The 20,413-nt window shown below is 41.5% G+C and overlaps 1 protein-coding gene across 5 annotated transcripts in view; it reads left to right on the forward strand.

Annotated features, from left to right (window-relative positions):
* Nucleotides 1-20,413, forward strand: part of SLC38A7 (solute carrier family 38 member 7) — a 42,448-nt gene that overhangs the window by 12,977 nt on the left and 9,058 nt on the right. For 3 of the 5 annotated variants that reach the window (XM_060185442.1, XM_060185441.1, XM_007520073.3), the window contains exons 8-9: nt 11,656-11,803; nt 12,273-12,472. In XM_060185442.1, the coding sequence (XP_060041425.1) occupies nt 11,656-11,803; nt 12,273-12,472 (348 nt within the window). The remainder of the gene's footprint in view (nt 1-11,655; nt 11,804-12,272; nt 12,473-20,413) is intronic. The other 2 variants (XM_060185443.1, XM_060185444.1) reach the window with 1 other exon arrangement.

Below are 20,413 nucleotides of genomic sequence, written 5' to 3' on the forward strand. Positions count from 1 at the left end.
CCTCCGAGGGCTAGGCTTGGACTTCTCCCACTCTCTCTCTCTCTCTCTTTTTTTTTTTCTTTATTGGGCGATTAATGTTTCACAGTCGACAGTAAATACAATAGCTTGTACATGCATAACGTTTCTCATTTTCTCACACAATACAACCCTGGGAGTTGGGCTGTAGCATAGTGGGTTAAGCGCACGTGGCGCAAAGCACAAGTACCGGCTTCAGGATCCCGGTTCGAGCCCCTGGCTCCCCACCTGCAGGGGAGTCTCTTCACAAGCGGTGAAGCACATCTGCAGGTGTATCTTTCTCTCCCCCCCTCTGTCTTCCTCATCTCTCTCCATTTCTCTCTGTCCTAGCCAACAGAGACGACAACAACAATAAAACAACAAAGGCAACAAAAGGGAATAAATAAATATTTTTTTAAAAATGCAACCCCCACTAGGTCCTCTACCATCCTGTTCCATCCTGAACTCACCCCTCCCACCTACCCACCCCAGAGACTTTTTTACTTTGGTGCAATACACCAACTCCAGTCGAAATTCTTAGTGTTTTCTCTTCTGATCGTTTTTTTTCAACTTCTGCCTGTGAATGAGATCATCCCATATTCATCCTTCTGTTTCTGATTTATTTCACTTAACATGAATTCTTCAGGCTCCATCCGAGATGGGCTGAAAATGATGAAAACACCATTGTTACTCTGAAAATGTCCAGTAGTTCTAGTTTATGTATCTCTTCATTTAGCTCCCTCCTTTCTTTATTGATTTTCTGCCTGGATGATCTGTCAAGTTGAGAGAGTGGGGTGTTTAAGTCCCCTACTATTACTGTGTTGCTGTTAATATATTGCTGTAGCTTTTTCAGTAGATGTTTGATGTATTTAAATGGCCTCTCCTTGGGTGCACAGATGTTGATAATCATTAAGTTCTCTTGATTAATTGATCCTCTGAGCACTAAAAATATCTATCCCTTGGACCTTGAAAAAATCATGTTGAGTGAAATAAGTCAGAAACAGAAGGATGAATATGGTATGATCTCACTCTCAGGCAGAAGTTGAAAAACAAGATCAGAAAAGAAAGCACAAGTAGAATCTGAAATGGAATTGGCATATTGCACCAAAGTAAAAGACTCTGGGGTGGGAGGGTGGGGAGAATACAGGTCCATGAAGGATGATAAATGACATAGTGGGGGTTGTATTGTTAAATGGGAAACTGGGGAATGTTATGCATGTACAAACTATTGTATTTACTGTTGAATTTAAAACATTAATTCCCCAATAAAGAAATAAATTTAAAAAAATGTCTATCCCTATCTTTTTTAAAAGTATTTTATTTATTTTATTTTTGAGAGAGATGCAGAGAGAGAAAGACACAGAGAGAAATACCAGAGCACTGCTCAGCTCTGGCTTATAGTGGTGCGGGGGATTGAACCGGGACTTCAGAGCCTCAGGCATGACAGTCTCTTTGCATAACCATTATGCTATATACCCCTGCCCACCATCCCTATCTTTTTTTAAATATTTGTTTATTTCCTTTTGTTGTCCTTGTTTTATTGCTGTAGTTATTATTGTTGTTATTGATGTTGTCGTTGGATAGGACAGAGAGAAATGGAGAGAGGAGGGGAAGAGAGAGGGGGAGAGAAAGATAGACACCTGCAGACATGCTTCACTGCTTGTGAGGTGACCCCCCCCCCAGCAGGTAGGGAGTCGGGGCTCGAACCAGGATCCTTACATCAGTCCTTGTGCTTTGCGCTACGTGTGCTTAACCCGCTGTGCTACCGCCTGACTCCCCATCCCTATCTTTTTAAATTATATTTATTTTAAGGTCTGTCATGTCAGATATGAGCATAACTGTTCCTGCCCCTTTTTTGTGGTCCATTGGCTTGTATGGTAGTTTTCCGTCCTTTCACTTTGAGTCTGTTTGTCTAGTTGAGTTAGGTGGGATTCCTGAAGACAAAATATGGTTGGGTTGTGTTTTCTGATCCATCTTCCTATTCTGTGCCTTTTTATAGGTGAATTCAGGCCATTGAAATTTATTGATATTATAGACTGAAGATTTTTTAAATATATATTTATTTATTCCCTTTTGTTGCCCTTGTTTTATTGTTGTAGTAATTAATTATTGTTGTTATTGATGCTGTTATTGTTGGATAGGAGAGAAATGGAGATAGGAGGGGAAGACAGGGGAAGAGAAAGACAGACACCTGCAGACATGCTTCACCACTTGTGAAGTGACTACCCTACAGGTGGGGAGCCAGGGGCTCGAAGCGGGATCCTGAAGCCAGTCCTTGCGCTTAGCACTACCTGCACTTAACCCGCTGCGCTACCGCCCAAGTACCTCACTGAAGATATTTTTATTTTTTTATTTTTTTATTTAAGAAAGGATTAATTAACAAAACCATAGGGTAGGAGGGGTACAACTCCACACAATTCCCACCGCCCAATCTCCATATCCCACCCCCTCCTGATAGCTTTCCTATTCTCTATCCCTCTGGGAGCATGGACCCAGGGTCATTGAGGCTTGCAGAAGGTGGAAGGTCTGGCTTCTGTAATTGCTTCCCCGCTGAACATGGGCGTTGACTGGTCGGTCCATACTCCCAGTCTGCCTCTCTCTTTCCCTAGTAGGGTGGGTCTCTGGGGAAGCTGAGCTCCAGGACACATTGGTGGGGTCTTCAATCCAGGGAAGTCTGGCCGGTATCCTGATGGCATCTGGAACCTGGTGACTGAAAAGAGAGTTAACATACAAAGCCAAACAAATTGTTGAGCATTCCTGGACCCAAAGCTTGGAAAAGTGGAGAGGAAGTATTAGGGAGGTACTCACTGCAAACTCTAGTGTACTTCTGCTTTCTTACTTTGGTGCCATACTCCAAACTCAGTCAATTTCTGCTTTGCGTTTCTACTTCTTTTTTTTTTTTTACATGCATAACATTCCCCAGATTCCCATCCAACAATACAACCCCCACTATTTAATTCATCATTCTTCATGGACCTGTATTCTCCCCACCCCCCCACCCCAGAGTCTTTTACTTTGGTGTAATACTCCAATTCCATTTCAGGTTCGACTTGTGTTTTCTTTTCTAATCTTGTTTTTCAACTTCGGCCTGAGAGTGAGATCATCCCGTATTCATCCTTCTGTTTCTGACTTATTTCACTCAACATGATTTTTTCAAGGTCCATCCAAGATCGGCTGAAAACGGTGAAGTCATCATTTTTTACAGCTGAGTAGTATTCCATTGTGTATATATACCACAACTTGCTCAGCCACTCATCCGTTGTAGGACACCTGGGTTGCTTCCAGGTTTTGGCTATTACAAATTGTGCTGCCAAGAACATATGTGTACACAGATCTTTTTGGATGGATATGTTGGGTTCCTTAGGATATATCCCCAGGAGGGGAATTGCAGGGTCATAGGGTAGGTCCATTTCTAGCCTTCTGAGAGTTCTCCAGACTGTTCTCCACAGAGGTTGGACCAATTGACATTCCCACCAGCAGTGCAGGAGGGTTCCTTTGACCCCACACCCTCTCCAGCATTTGCTGCTGTTACCTTTTCTGATGTATGACATTCTCACAGGAGTGAAGTGATATCTCATTGTTGTCTTGATTTGCATTTCTCTGACAATCAGAGACTTGGAGCATTTTTTCATGTGTTTCTCGGCCTTTTGGATCTCTTCTGTGGTGAATATTCTGTCCAAGTCCTCCCCCCATTTTTGGATGGGGTTATTTGTTGTCTTGTTGTTGAGTCTGGCAAGCTCTTTATATATGTTGGTTATTAAACTCTTATCTGATGTATGGCATGTAAAGATCTTCTCCCATTCTGTGAGGAGTCTCTTGATTTGGGTAGTGGTTTCTTTTGCTGTGAAGAAGCTTTTTAATTTGATGTAGTCCCATAGGTTTATACTTGCCTTAGTCTTCCTTGTAATTGGATTCGTTTCATTGAAAATGTCTTTAAAATTTATGCGGAAAAAAGTTCTGCCAATATTTTCCTCTAAGTATCTGATAGTTTGTGGTCTAACATCCAAGTCCTTGATCCACTTGGAATTTACTTTTGTATTTGGTGAAATACAGTGATTCAGTTTCATTCTTCTGCATGTTTCAACCCATTGTTTCCAACACCATTTGTTGAAGAGACTCTGCTTTCCCCATTTAATAGTCTGGGCACCTTTGTCAAAGATTAGATGTCCATACGTGTGGGGCCTCATTTCTGGGCTCTCAATTCTATTCCACTGGTCAGTGTGTCTGTTCATGTTCCAGTACCAAGCAGTTTTGATGGCAATGGCCCTATAATACAGTTTGAGATCTGGCAGTGTGATGCCTCCGGTTCTGTTCTTTTTTCTCAAGATTGTTTTGGCAATTCTAGGTCTTTTCTGGTTCCAGATAAACATTTGTAGCATTTTTTCTATTCTCCTAAAAAATGTGCTTGGGATCTGATGGGGATAGCATTAAATTTGTAGATGGCTCTCGGTAATATATTCATTTTGATGATGTTAATTCTTCCAACCCATGAACATGGAATATCTTTCCACTTCTTTGTGTCTTTTTCAATTTCTTTGAGTAGTGACTCATAATTTTCAGTATACAAGTCTTTCACTTCTTTGGTTAGGTTTACTTCTAGATATTTTATAGTTTTTGTTGCTATAGAAAAAGGAACTGATTTCTGGATTTCAATTTCTTCTAACTTAGTGTTTGCATAGAGGAATGCCACTGACTTTTGAATGTTAATTTTATAGCCTGACACATTACTGTATTGCCTGATGATTTCCAAAAGCTTCTTGCTGGATTCCTTAGGTTTTTCCATGTATACTATCATGTCATCTGCAAATAAGGAGAGTTTGACTTCTTCTCTTCCAATCTGTATGCCTTTAATTCCTTGCTCCTGCCTGATTGCTATGGCAAGAACTTCCAACACTATGTTGAATAGTAATGATGATAGTGGGCAGTCCTGTCTAGTACCTGATCTGAGGGGAAATGCTTCCAGTTTTTCACCATTGAGTATGATGTTGGCTATAGGTTTGCTATATATAGACTCCACTATCTCACTGAAGATATTTTAAGGGAGCCCCTGACTCCCCACCTGCAAAGGTGTTGCTTCACAGGCGGTGAAGCAGGTCAGCAGGTGTCTATCTTCCTCTCCCCCTCTCTATCTTCCCCTCCTCTCTCCATTTCTCTGTCCTATCTAACAACAACGACATCAATAAAAACAACAATAATAAAAACTACAACAATAAAAACAAGGGCAACAAAAGGCAAAATAAATATAAAAAAGATATATATATATATCTTTTTATTATTATTATTATTATTATTTTATTTAAGAAAGGATTAATTAACAAAACCAAAGGGTAGGAGGGGTACAACTCCACACAATTCCCACCGCCCAATTTCCATATCCCACCCCCTCCCCCGATAGCTTTCACATTCTCTATCCCTCTGGGAGCATGGACCCAGGGTCATTGTGGGTTGCAGAAGGTAGAAGGTCTGGCTTCTGTAATTGCTTCCCCGCTGAATATGGGCGTTGACTGGTCGGTCCATACTCCCAGTCTGCCTCTCTCTTTCCTTAGTAGGGTGAGTCTCTGGGGAAGCTGAACTCCAGGACATATTGGTGGGGTCTTCAATCCAGGGAATTCTGGCCGGCATCCTGATGACACCTGGAATATAAAAAAGATATTTTAATACTATTACATTAGATTTTTTTATTTCTTTATTGGGGAATTAATGTTTTACATTCAACAGTAAATACAATAGTTTGTACATGCATAACATTTCCCAGTTTCTCATATAACAATACAACCCCCACTAGGTCCTCTGTCATCCTTCTTGGACCTATATTCTCTCCCCTCTACCCACCCACCCCAAAGTCTTTTACTTTGGTGCAATATGCCAATTCCATTTCAGGTTCTACTTGTGTTTTCTTTTCTGATCTTGTTTTTCAACTTCTGCCTGAGAGTGAGATCATCCCATATTCATCCTTCTGTTTCTTTTTTTTTTTAATTTCTTTATTGGGGAATTAATGTTTCACATTCAACAGTAAATACAATAGTTTGTACCTGCATAACATTCCCCAGTTTCCCATATAACAATACAAGCCCCACTAGGTCCTCTGTCATCCTTCTTAGACCTGTATTCTCCCCACCCACCCACCCCAGAGTCTTTTACTTTGGTGCCATACGCCAATTCCATTTCAGGTTCTACCTGTGTTTTGTTTTGTTTTTTCCTATCTTGTTTTTCAACTTCTGCCTGAGAGTGAGATTAATCCCATATTCATCCTTCTGTTTCTGACTTATTTCACTTAACATGAATTTTTCAAGATCCATCCAAGATCAGCTGAAAACGGTGAAGTCACCATTTTTTACAGCTGAGTAGTATTCCATTGTGTATATATACCACAACTTGATAAGCCACTCATCTGTTGTTGGATACCTGGGTTGATTCCAGGTTTTGGCTATTACAAATTGTGCTGCCAAGAACATATGTGTACACAGATCTTTTTTTTTTTTTAATCATCCTTCATGGACCTGTATTCTCCCCACCCCCCCACCCCAGAGTCTTTTACTTTGGTGCAATACGCCAATTCCAGTTCAGGTTCTACTTGTGTTTTCTTTTCTGATCTTGTTTTTCAACTTCTGCCTGAGAGTGAGATCATCCCATATTCATCCTTCTGTTTCTGACTTATTTCACTTAACATGAATTTTTCAAGGTCCATCCAAGATCTGCTGAAAACGGTGAAGTCATCATTTTTTACAGCTGAGTAGTATTCCATTGTGTATATATACCACAACTTGCTCAGCCACTCATCTGTTGTTGGACACCTGGGTTGCTTCCAGGTTTTGGCTATTACAAGTTGTGCTACCAAGAACATATGTGTACACAGATCTTTTTGGATGGATGTGTTGGGTTCCTTAGGATATATCCCCAAGAGGGGAATTGCCGGGTCATAGGGTAGGTCCATTTCTAGGCTTCTGAGAGTTCTCCAGACTGTTCTCCACAGAGGTTGGACCAATTGACATTCCCACCAGCAGTGCAGGAGGGTTCCTTTGACCCCACACCCTCTCCAGCATTTGCTGCTGTTACCTTTTCTGATGTATTCTCACAGGAGTGAAGTGGTATCTCATTGTTGTCTTTATTTGCATTTCTCTGACAATCAGAGACTTGGAGCATTTTTTCATGTGTTTTTCAGCCTTTTGGTTCTCTTCTGTGGTGAATATTCTGTCCATGTCCTCCCCCCATTTTTGGATGGGGTTATTTGTTGTCATGTTGTTGAGTTTGGTAAGCTCTTTATATATGTTGGTTATTAAACTCTTATCTGATGTATGACATGTAAAGATCTTCTCCCATTCTGTGAGGGGTCTCTTGGTTTGGGTAGTGGTTTCTTTTGCTGTGAAGAAGCTTTTTAATTTGATGTAGTCCCATAGGTTTATACTTGCCTTAGTCTTCTTTGTAATTGGATTCGTTTCATGAAAATGTCTTTAAAATTTATGTGGAAAAGAGTTTTGCCAATATTTTCCTCTAAGTATCTGATAGTTTGTGGTCTAACATCCAAGTCCTTGATCCACTTGGAATTTACTTCAGTATTTGGTGAAATACAGTGATTCAGTTTCATTCTTCTGCATGTTTCAACCCATTGTTTCCAACACCATTTGTTTAAGAGACTCTGCTTTCCCCATTTAATAGTCTGGGCCCCTTTGTCAAAGATTTGATGTCCATAGGTGTGGGGGCTCACTTCTGGGCTCTCAATTCTATTCCACTGGTCAGTGTGTCTATTCATGTTCCATACCAAGCAGTTTTGATGACAATGGCCCTATAATACAGTTTGAAATTTGGGAGTGTGATGCCTCTGGTTCTGTTCTTTTTTCTCAAGATTGTTTTGGCAATTCTAGGTCTTTTGTTGCATTTGTTCTGGTCTCCTAAAAAATGTGGTTGGGATCTTGATGGGGATAGCATTAAATTTGTAGATGGCTCTGCGTAGTATATTCATTTTGATGATGTTAATTCTTCCAACCCATGAACATGGAATATCTTTCCACTTCTTTGTGTCTTTTTCAACTTCTTTGAGTAGTGACTCATAATTTTCAGTATACAAGTCTTTCACTTCTTTGGTTAGATTTACTCCTAGATATTTTATTGTTTTTGTTGCTATAGTAAAAGGAATTGATTTCTGGATTTCAATTTCTTCTAACTTAGTGTTTGCATAGAGGAATGCCACTGACTTTTGAATGTTAATTTTATAGCCTCATCTATTATGTCCTGTAGAATGTTTTCTTCTCCTCCCTCTCTTCTTCCTCCGGTAGGCCTATAATTCATATATTATTTCTTTTGAAGTCATTCCATATGTCTCTGTTGTTGTTTAATCTCTTTTTGAGATCTCTTACTTCTTTCTTAGTTGTCTCTAATTCTTCCTTGATCTTGCTAATTCTTTTTTCAGCCTCATTTATTTTATTCTCTCACTCCCTTCTGTTGTTTTCTGTAGCTCAGCTATTTTGTTACTCTGTTTTGATACTGTATTAGCTTGTTCAGCTAGTTGTGCTTTTAGCTCAGCTAGTTCAGCTTTCAGCTCTCTAATTACCTCGAGGTAGTTACTGCTTTCTTTCAGAGTCTCATTTGTTGTTTCTGCATTTCTGATGACATTTATTTCAAACTCTTTCCTCACTCCTGTAACTAAATCCTCAGCTAGCATTTGGATGTTGATCTCATTCTTACGGGTTTCTATTTTTGCGGGGGCTTTCAGCTGGACTCTTGTCTTCGTTCATTTCTGCAATGTTTCTTCTTGGTTTACCATTATTATAATGTGTTCTGAGGTCCATCTCTCAGTACTTTTTAATCCACTTATCACTCTTGCCTGGATTGACTTGTGTCTAAAGGTACTTAGAGTTCACAGTTGTGGAAATCAACAGTTGTTTCAATATTATCTCAGTTCCTTTGTTCTTTTTCTTCCCTGTAGGCTATGGTAGCCGGAAGGCTTTTTACCTGTAAGTAGGTTTTTTAAAAAATATTTATTTATTTTCCCTTTTCTTGCCCTTGTTTTTTTGTTGTAGTTATTATTGATGTCGTCGTTGTTGGATAGGACAGAGAGAAATGGAGAGAGGAGGGGAAGACAGAGAGGGCAAGAGAAAGACAGACACCTGCAGACTTGCTTCACCACCTGTGAAGCGACTCCCCTGCAGGTGGGGAGCCGGGGGCTTGAACCGGAATCCTTATGCTGGTCCTTGTGCTTTGTGCCATGTGCACTTAACCCGCTGCGCTACCACCCGACTCACATAAGTAGGTTTTTTAGCTTAATCACTCACTCCTGACTAAGAGATAAATCAGGGTGGGGGAGAGATAGCACAGTGGTTATGCCAAGAGACTCACACGCCCCAAGGATCCAAAGGTCTAGGCTCAATTCAGCTTCTCTGCTGGCAGCACTTCTTGGCCCTGTTTCTAAACAAGTCCCATTTACGTCTGTAGGTTCTTAGGCAATTATCCACCATGTTCTCTTAAGAAGGACAATGTGGAAATGTTGTGGGGTAAGCGTCAGAGACCACCCAAGACCAGTTCAATCAAATTTGAGAGTCTTTATTAAGCCGGCTGGTGACTACACACAACAGCTAAAAGCACTGCTCAGAGTGCAGTCCTAAGTTCAGTGTAGCATGGCCCTTTATAGTGGTAAGTGCAGAAAGCAAGCTAGGTTACAGAAGTCCAACATGCGGTGGTTAAGGTGGTCTGTTACTGTGGTCAGGATAATCCATTATGGAAACAATCAACACTTAATCAATTATTTCAGAACACTAAAATCTACTTCTTGTTGGCAAGTAAAGTGGTTGCACAGGTTCAGGTTCAGGTTCAGGTCAAGATGGAGTCAGTTATGCTAAGGAAGTGGGGACCTTGTCACAGAAAGGCTCCCACTATACAGCCCCACCACTAGACCACCAGGGTATAGATCTTCTCCTGAGTTTCCTGGTCAGTTCTCTGCCCCTCCCCTCATGTCAGCACAGGGCCTCCCCACTGTTGCTCCAGCCTCTGAGGGGCAGTAGCATATGGAGACTTGGCTGGTCTGAGTGCAATGGTGTTTACACTTAATTGATCACAGCAAATGGAGACTCACAGTTACATTTGGTGAGTCTTAGGGGAGTCCTCTCCTCCCTTCAGCAGCCTTTTTGTTGGTAAAACAGATTAGAGGCGGCTCCTCAACTGGCAAACTGCCGGACTGTTACCAGCCGCTCAGGAGTAGATATGGGTTTTATCCCCAGGAATCTCTCCTTAGGTTCTTCACTGTCCATGAGCCACATGTGTGTTCACTCACCGTGACTTGGTGGGTTCCCAGAGTAGTCCCAGTCTCATCTTGTTGCAGTCTCAGGTGATCTTATCTTTGATATTCCTTGTTCTTTAGATAAGTTTCTTTTTTTTTATTTTATTTTAATATTTATTTTATTTATTTATTCCCTTTTGTTGCCCTTGTTGTTTTATTGTTGTAGTTATTATTGTTGTTGTCGTTGTTGGATAGGACAGAGAGAAATGGAGAGAGGAGGGGAAGACAGAGAGGAGGAGAGAAAGATAGACACCTGCAGACCTGCTTCACCGCCTGTGAAGCGACTCCCCTGCAGGTGGGGAGCTGGGCTTCGAACCGGCATCCTTATGCCAGTCCTGTGCTTTGCGCCCACTGCGCTACAGCCCGACTCCCGATAAGTTTCTTAAATGGCTATAGCTGGAGGTCTGGGCAGAGTTGTGGTCTCTGGATGCTCTCTGGACTTCTCCCACTCTTTGTCTTTGACCCAGCTTCCTCAGGACAACCCTCTACTTCAGCACATTAAACACTCCAGCAACTTTTGATGCCTTAGGACTCGTCTTGTCCAAGTGAAAGAGATGTGAAATAGAGGTGGTGATGCATGGTTGACCACACAAGTTACCACCAGGCGCTAGGGCCTAGGTTTGAACCCCCGCTTCCCACCTGCAGGGGTTGAAAGGAAGCAGGTCTACAAGTGTCAATCTTTCTCCCTCTCTATCTTCACCTGCTCTCTCAATTTTGTTCTGTCCTATCAAAGAAGATAGAAAGGGGGGAGAAAAAACAAAAAAGGAAATAAAATGGTCGCTGGGAGTGGTCGTTTCATAATGCTGGCACTGAGCCCCCAGCAACCCCTGGTGGCATGGGGGGGTAGAGAGAGAGAGGAGTGTGTGTCTTGTTATAAAAAAGGAAAATATAGGGAGTTGGGCAGTAGCACAGCGGGTTAAGCATACATGGCGCAAAGCGTTAATGGACCCTTGTAAGGATCCCGGTTCAAGCGCCTGGCTCCCCACCTGCAGGGGAGTCGCTTCACAAGCAGTGAAGCAGGTCTGCAGGTGTCTATCTTTCTCTCCCCCACTCTGTCTTCCCCTCCTCTCTCCATTTCTCTCTGTCCTATCCAACAACGACGACATCAATAACAACAACAACAATAATAACTACAACAATAAAACAACAAGGGCAACAAAATGGAATAAGTAAAATAAATATTTTAAAAATTTTTTTTAAAAAGGAAAATATAGGCAGTAGGAACAATGAATTTGTTGTTCAGGCACCAAGGCCCAGTGATAACCCTGTTATAACCCTGATGGCAATGAAAAAAGAATGAAAGGTGAAATCACAAATGCAAGAGGCTTGTTGCACTAAGAACCCTGCCCTCTCGCCACTGCCTGATCCAGTCTTCTGCCCACCTTCCCCAGGCATCTGTGGTTTCCTGACCTTTGGAGCCGCTGTGGATCCTGATGTGCTGCTGTCCTACCCCTCAGCGGACATAGCTGTAGCCGTTGCCCGAGCCTTCATCATCCTGAGTGTGCTCACCTCCTACCCCATCCTTCACTTCTGCGGGAGGTGAGCCCCCTGCCACCCCACTGGACTGCTTTCTCCCACCAGGCCCCTGGGAAGCCCCTTAGCCCATTGACCCTGTCGGGGGAGCCTACCTCATAGAAGGATAAACTGTTGTCTATAGGGAAGAGTCAGTACCTGGAATAACTTGGTCCCAGGATCCCCAGAACACTGTGTGAGTCCTCTAAGGATCTCTTTCCCAAATACCGAGCCTTCTGGGAGCCCAAGGCCCTTCCTTCTCAGGAGCCTAGTATTCCAGCTCCCATAGGGTGAGCATCCCCTGGACCAGATAGAGTACCGAGCCCTTCATCCTCACTGTCTTGTCCAGGTTCCCCAGCAGCCTGAGAAAAGCTGTTGTGCCCATTTACAGAAAAGGAAGCGGGCTCAGAGATTAGGGCTTTCCCCACAATCAGGGTGAGCTGGAGGAGGGAGAGCTGTTTGCAGAGACCCCTCTGAGCCCCTCTCTGTGTGGCAGGGCGGTGGTGGAGGGGCTGTGGCTGCGCTACCAGGGGGTGCCCGTGGAGGAGGACGTGGGGCGGGAGCAGCGGCGGCGAGTGCTACAGACGCTGATCTGGTTCCTGCTCACCCTGCTGCTGGCGCTCTTCATCCCAGACATCGGCAAGGTCATCTCCGTCATAGGAGGCCTGGCTGCCTGCTTCATCTTCGTCTTCCCAGGTACAGATCCTGAGTGCCCCCAAGATACTCAAAGGACTTGCCCAGCCTCAGTTCACCTATCAGGCAGAACAGCTACCAGCACTTTTGGATCCCCCAATTCATGCTGTATGCTCACCCCGTCAGTGCGTAATCTCCTGAAGAGGAAGTGTAGTGATTATGTCCATTGTGCTAGGAATAGAGGTAAGGTTCAGAGAGGGTAACAAATTTGCCTAAAAGGGAGGGGGGCAGGTGGTGGTACACACGAGTATAAATGTTACATTGTGAAAGGATGCAGGTTTGAGCCCCTAGTCCCCACCTGCAGGGGGAAAGCTTTACAGGTGGTGAAACAGGGCTGTAGGTGTTTCTTCTTTCTTTTTTACATTTATTTATTTTCCCTTTTGTTGCCTTTGTTGTTTTTTTATTGTTGTTGTTATTGATGTTGTCGTTGTTGGGTAGAACAGAGAGAAATGAGGAGAAGACAGAGTAAGAGAGAGAAAGATAGACACCTGCAGACCTGCTTCGCTGCATGTGGAGCGACACCCCTGCAGGTGGGGAGCCGGGGGCTCAAACCGGGATCCTTACGCTGGTCCTTGTACTTTGCTCCACATGTGCTTAACCCTCTGTGCTACTGCCCGACTCCCTGGGCTGTAGGTGTTCCTCTTCTCTCTTTCCCTCTCTATCTCCCCCTTCCCTGTTGATTTCTGACTATCATTACCAAATAAATAAAGACTGTACATATACATATACATCATATACATATACATATACATATACATATACATATACATATACATATACATCATATACTGCCTCCAGGGTTGTTGCTGGGGCTCAGTGCCTGCACCACAAATCTACTGCTCCTGGAGGCTATCTTTTTCCCTTTGTTGCCCTTGTTCTTTATCATTGTTGTTGTTACTCTAATTTTTGTTATTGCTGTTGTCATTGTTGGATAGGACAGAGAGAAATCGAGAGAGGACGGGAAGACAGGGATGGGGATAGATAGATAGACACCTGCAGACCTCCTTCACCACTCATATAGGTGGAGAGCCAGGACTCGAACTGGGATCCTTAAGCCAGTCATTGTGCAATAAAGATATATATATATATATATATATATATATATATATATATAGCCTCCAGGGTTATTACTGGGGCTTGGTGCCTGCACTACAAATCCACTGGAGCTATGTGCATCCTCTCATATACCTTACTCCTGCTTTTTTTTTTTTAAAAGATTTTATTTATTTATTGTGGTCCGGGAGGTGGCGCAGTGATAAAGATTTGGACTCTGAAGTGTGAGGTTCCAAGTTCGCTCCCCGTCAGCACATGTGCCAGAGAGATGTCTGGTTCTCTCTCTCCTCCTATCTACCTCATAAATAAATAAAATCTTAAAAAAATATTATTTATTTATTTATTAATGAGGAAGATAGAAGGAGAGAAAGAAGCAGACATCACTCTGGCACAGTGCTGCCGGGGATTGAACTCAGGACCTTATGCTTGAGAGTCCAAAGCTTTATCACTGCGCCACCTCCCAGACCACTCGCACATGCTTTTAAAAAAAATTTTATTGAGAGTCGGGCTGTAGCGCATCGGGTTAAGCGCAGGTGGCACAAAGCGCAAGGACCGGCAGAAGGATCCGGGTTTGAGCCCCTCGCTCCCCACATGCAGGGGAGTTTATACACAAGCGGTGAAGCAGGTCTGCAGGTGTCTATCTTTCCCCCCTCTGTCTTCTCCCTCCTCTCTCCATTTCTCTCTGTCCTATTCAACAATGACGACAACAATAATAACTACAACAATAAAACAACAAGGGCAACAAAAGGGAATAAATAAAATAAATATTTTTTTTAATTTATTATCTTTATTTATTAGATAGGGACCACCAGAAATCAAGCAGGAAGGGGAGATAGGGAAGGAGACAGAGAGACACCTGCAACCCTGCTCAGCACTCATCAAGTTTCCCCCTACAGGTGGGGACCTGAGACTCGAACCTGGGTCCTCACACATTATAACATGTGCGCTTAACTAGGTGCACCACCACCCGGTCCCATCATGTATGTATGTGTGTATGTATATATATATTTGAGATTTATTCCTTTATATTTAAATGTTTTGTTTATTTATTATTTCTTAATTTTAAATTTATTTCTTTATTGGAGAATTAATGTTTTAGATTCAACAGTAAATACAGTAGTTTGTACATGCATAACATTCTCCAGTTTCCCATTTAACAATCCCTCATGGACCTGTATTCTCCCCATCCACCCACCCCAGAGTCTTTTACTTTGGTGCAATATGCCAATTCCAGTTCAGGTTCTACTTGTGTTTTCTTTTCTGATCTTGTTTTTCAACTTCTGCCTGAGAGTGAGATCATCCCATATTCATCCTTCTGTTTCTGACTTATTTCACTCAACATGATTTTTTCAAGGTCCATCCAAGATCGGCTGAAAACGGTGAAGTCACCATTTTTTATAGCTGAGTAGTATTTCATTGTGTATATATACCACAACTTGCTCAACCACTCATCTGTTGTTGGACACCTGGGTTGCTTCCAGGTTTTGGCTAATACAAGTTGTGCTGCCAAGAACATATGTGTACACAGATCTTTTTGGATGGATGTGTTGGGTTCCTTAGGATATATCCCCAGGAGAGGAATTGCAGGATCATAGGGTAGGTCCATTTCTAGCCTTGTGAGAGTTCTCCAGACTGTTCTCCACAGAGGTTGGACCAATTGGCATTCCCACAAGCAGTGTAGGAGGGTTCCTTTGACCCCAAACTCTGTCCAGCATTTGCTGCTGTTACCTTTTCTTTTTTTTTTTTTTTTTTTTTTGCTGTTACCTTTTCTGATGTATGACATTCTCACAGGAGTGAAGTGATATCTCATTGTTGTCTTGATTTGCATTTCTCTGACAATCAGAGACTTGGAGCATTTTTCATGTGTTTCTTGGCCTTTTGGATCTCTTCTGTGGTGAATATTCTGTCCATGTCCTCCCCCCATTTTTGGATGGGGTTATTTGTTGTCTTATTGTTGAGATTTTCAAGTTCTTTATATATTCTGGTTATTAGCCTCTTGTCTGATGTATGGCATGTAAAGATCTCCCATTCTGTGAGGGGTCTCTTGGTTTGGGTAGTGGTTTCTTTTGCTGTGAAGAAGCTTTTTAATTTGATGTAGTCCCATAGGTTTATACTTGCCTTAGTCTTCTTTGTAATTGGATTCGTTTCATTGAAGATGTCTTTAAAATTTATGCGGAAAAGAGTTCTGCCAATATTTTCCTCTTAAGTATTTGATAGTTTGTGGTCTAACATCCAAGTCCTTGATCCACTTGGAATTTAGTATTTGGTGAAATACAGTGATTCAGTTTCATTCTTCTGCATGTTTCAACCCATTGTTTCCATCACCATTTGTTGAAGAGACTCTGCTTTCCCCATTTAATAGTCTGGGCCCCTTTGTCAAAGATTAGATGTCCATAGGTGTGGGGGCTCACTTCTGGGCTCTCAAATCTATTGCACTGGTCAGTATGTCTATTCACGTTCCAGTACCAAGCAGTTTTGATGACAGCGGCCCTATAATACAGTTTGAAATTTGGGAGTGTGATGCCTTCAGTTCTGTTCTTTTTTCTCAAGATTGTTTTGGCAATTCTAGGTCTTTTCTGGTTCCAGATAAACATTTGTAGCATTTTTTCTATTCTCCTAAAAAATGTGCTTGGGATCTTGATGGGGATATCATTAAATTTGTAGATGGCTCTGGGTAATATATTCATTTTGATGATGTTAATTCTTCCAACCCATGAACATGGAATATCTTTCCACTTCTTTGTGTCTTTTTCAATTTCTTTGAGTAGTGACTCATAATTTTCAGTATACAAGTCTTTCACTTCTTTGGTTAGATTTACTCCTAGATATTTTATTGTTTTTGCTGCTATAGTAAAAGGAATTGTTTTCTGGATTTCAATTTCTTCTAACTTAGTGTTTGCATAGAGGAATGCCACTGACTTTTAAATGTTAATTTTGTAGCCTGACACCTTACTGTATTGCCTGATGATTTCCAAAAGCTTCTTGCTGGATTCCTTAGGTATTTCCATGTATACTATCATGTCATCTGCAAATAAGGAGAGTTTGACTTCTTCTCTTCCAATCTGTATCCCTTTAATTCCTTGCTCCTGCCTATTTGCTATGGCAAGGACTTCCAACACTATGTTGAATAGTAATGGTGATAGTGGGCATCTCTATCTAGTACCTGATCTGAGGGGAAATGCTTCCAGTTTTTCACCATTGAGTATGATGTTGGCTGTAGGTTTGCTATATATAGACTCCACTATCTTCAGGAATTTTCCATCTATTCCCATTTTTTGTAGTGTTTTGATCATAAAGGGATGTTGTATTTTGTCAAAGGCTTTCTCTGCATCTATTGATATGACCATGTGGTTTTTGGTCTTGCTTTTGTTGATGTGGTGGATCACATTGATTGATTTATGTATATTAAACCAACCTTAAATGCCTGGGATAAACCCCACTTGGTCATGATGAACAGTCTTTTTGATATACTGCTGTATCCGGTTGGCTAGAATTTTGTTTAATATTTTCGCATCTATGTTCATCAGAGATATTGGTCTGTTGTTTTCTTTTTTGGTTGTGTCCCTGTCTGCTTTTGGTATCAGGGTGATGTTGGCTTCATAGAAGCTGGCAGGGAGTATTCCAGTGTCTTCAATCTTCTGGAAGACTTTTAAAAGTAGAGGTATTAGTTCTTCTTTGAAGGTTTTGTAGAATTCATTTATGAAACCATCTGGTCCAGGACTTTTATTTTTGGGAAGATTTTTGATAACTGTTTCAATTTCATTAGTTGTGATGGGCCTGTTCATGTTATCCACATCCTCTTTACTTAGTTTTGGAAGTTGGTAGGTATATCTAGGAAATCGTCCATTTCTTCCAGGTTCTCTAGCTTGGTGGCATATAGTTAGTTGTTCATAGAAGCCTCACATGATATGTTGAATTTCTGCAGTGTCTGTTGTGATATCTCCTCTTTCATTTACTATCCAATTTATTTGGGTCTTCTCCCTTTTTTGTTTTGTGAGTCTGGCTAAAGGTTTGTCAATTTTGTTCACTCTTTCGAAGAACCAACATTTACTTTCATTGATCTTTTGTATGGTTTTCCTATTCTCAATGTTATTTATTTCTGCCCTAATTTTAGTGATTTCTGACCTTCTCGTTGCTTTAGGGTTCCTTTGTTCTTCTTCTTCTAGGTCTTTAAGATGTGCAATCAGGCTGTTTATTTGTGCTTTTTCTTGTTTCCTAATGTGTGCTTGTATAGCTATGAACTTCCCTCTTAGGACTGCTTTAGCTGTGTCCCAAATATTTTGATAGCTTGTGTCTTCATTTTCATTGAACTCTCGAAACATTTTGATTTCTTCCTTGATTTCCTCTTTGACCCAGAAGTTGTTAAGAAGTGTACTGTTGAGCTTCCACATTTTGGGACTGTTACTAATCTTTTGTTGATTGTTAAGTGTTAGTTTAATTCCACTGTGGTCTGAGAAGATGCTTGGGATGATTTCAGTGCTCTTGAATTGGCTGATGCTGTCTTTGTGGCCTAATATATGGTCTGTCCTTGAGAATGACCCATGTGGATTTGAGTAAAATGTGTATTCCAGTTTCTTGGGATGAATGACTCTGAAAATGTCCAATAATTCTAGTTTATCTATCTCTTCATTTAGCTCCCTTATGTCTTTATTGATTTTCTGCCTGGATGATCTGTCAAGTTGAGAGAGTGGGGTGTTGAAGTCCCCTACTATGATTGTGTTGCTGTTAATATATTGCTGTAGCTCTTTCAGTAGAAGTTTGATGTGTTTAGATGGCTTCTCATTGGGTGCACAGATGTTAATGATTATTAAGTCCTCTTGATTGACTGATCCTCTGAGCATTAAGTAGTGTCCATTCCTATCTTTTTAAATCTTATCTATTTTAAAGTCTATCATGTCAGATATGAGAATAGCTGCTCCTGCCCTTTTTTGTGGGCCATTGGCTTGTATGATAGTTTTCTATCCTTTCACTTTAAGTCTGTGTTTGTCTTGTTGACTTAGGTGGGTTTCCTGTAGACAGCATATTGTTGGGTTGTGTTTTCTGATCCATCTTCCTACTCTGTGTCTTTTAATAGGTGAATTCAGGCCATTGACATTTATTGATATCAAAGATTGAAGATATTTTAACGCCATTCTTGTAGAGTTTTAGAGTGTTTTGATATATGTCCTATTTGTGGTGGTCTGGTTGTTTATAGGAGACCTTTCAGAACTTCTTTCTGGACAGGCTTGGTGATGGTTGCTTCCTTCAACTGTTGCTTGTCTGAGAAGGTTTTGATGCTTCCATCTAGTCTGAATGACAGTCTAGCAGGATCTAGTATTCTTGGCTGAAAGCCTTTCTCATTGAGCACTCGATAGATATCTTGCCATTCTCTTCTGGCCTGTAGTGTTTGTATGGAGAAGTCTGCTGCTAATCTTATGGGTTTTCCTTTGTAGGTGACTCTTTGTTTTTCTCTTGCAGCCTTGAGGATCCTTTCTTTATCCTTATTCCTTTCCATTCTAAGTATGATATGTCTTGGTGTCTTTAGATCTGGGTTAATTCTGTTTGGGACCCTCTGGGCTTCTTGAATCTTTATGTCTTTGATGTTGTCTAGACTAGAGAAAATTTCAGCTATTATGGCCTGGAAAATGCTTTCTTCCTCTCCTTCTCTTTCTTCCTCTGGTATGCCAATAATGCGTATATTGTTTCTTTTGAAGTCATCCCATAGGACTCTGTTGTTGTTTTCAGCATCTCTTAATCTCTTTTTGAGATCTCTTACTTCTTTTTTAGTTGTCTCTAATTCATCCTCAGCCTTGCTAATTCTGTCTTCAGCCTCATAGATTCTTCTCTCTGCCCTCTACTGTTTTCTGGAGTTCATCTATTTTGTTGCCCTGTTCTGTTACTGTTTTAGCTTGTTCAGCTAGTTGCGTTCTTAGCTCAGCGATTTCAGCTGCCAGCTCTCTAATAACCATGAGATAATTAGTATTTTCTTCCATAGTCTCATTTGTTGTTCCTGTATTTCTGATTACAATTTTTTCTAATTCTTTACTCACTCCTGTTATTATTTCCTTAGCTAATGTTTGAATGTTGAACTCGTTATTTTGTGCATCACCCTCTGGAGGACTTTTAGCTGGACTCTTGTCCTGGTTCGATTCTCCAATATTTCTTCTTGTTGTTTTAACCATTTTATATATTATGTTATGAGTTTCCTGTATCAGTACTTTTCAAATTATTGATCACTATTGTCTGGATTGACTTGTGTCTAAGTAAGTTAATTAAAGGGTTCACAGTGGTGAAAGTTAACAGTTGTTTCAATAGTATTTAAATCTCTGAGTTGGAGCTCAGTGGTTTAAAAGCCTGTTTTTTTTTTTCTTCCCTGTAGGCTATGGGAGCCTGAGGGCTTTTAAACTATCAGTAGGCTTTTTAGCTTAATCACTGACTCCTGACCAAGAGATAAAGCAGGGTGTGGCAGAGATAATCCAGTGGTTATGCAAAGAGACTTTCACAGCCCCTCAGCTATGCCACCGAGGTATAGGTCTTCTCCTGAGTTTCCTGGTTAGATCTCTGTCCCCTGGCGTCCCTCCCTGCCACTGCTCCAGATTCTGAGGGTAGTAGCAATGGAGACTCAGAATTGCACTTGGTGAGTCTCTGGGGAGTCCTCTCCTCCCTTAAGCTGTCCCATTGTTGGTGGAGCAGACTGGAGGTGGTGTCTCAACTGATAAACTGCTGAACTGTTAGCAGTCACTTAATCTCTCCTTAGGCTCCTCTCTCCTCTCTATCACCAGCCACACGTGTTTGTACTCACCAGTGATTTAGTGGGTTCCTGTGGTCATTCAAGTCCTGTCTTGTTTCAGTCCTTGGTGGTCTCCTTTGGTATTCCTAGTTGATCCAGGAGAGGAGGGGAGGGGAGGAGAG

The sequence above is a fragment of the Erinaceus europaeus genome, chromosome 2 (assembly GCF_950295315.1).
Source record: "Erinaceus europaeus chromosome 2, mEriEur2.1, whole genome shotgun sequence".
Classification (NCBI taxonomy): Eukaryota; Metazoa; Chordata; class Mammalia; order Eulipotyphla; family Erinaceidae; genus Erinaceus; species Erinaceus europaeus.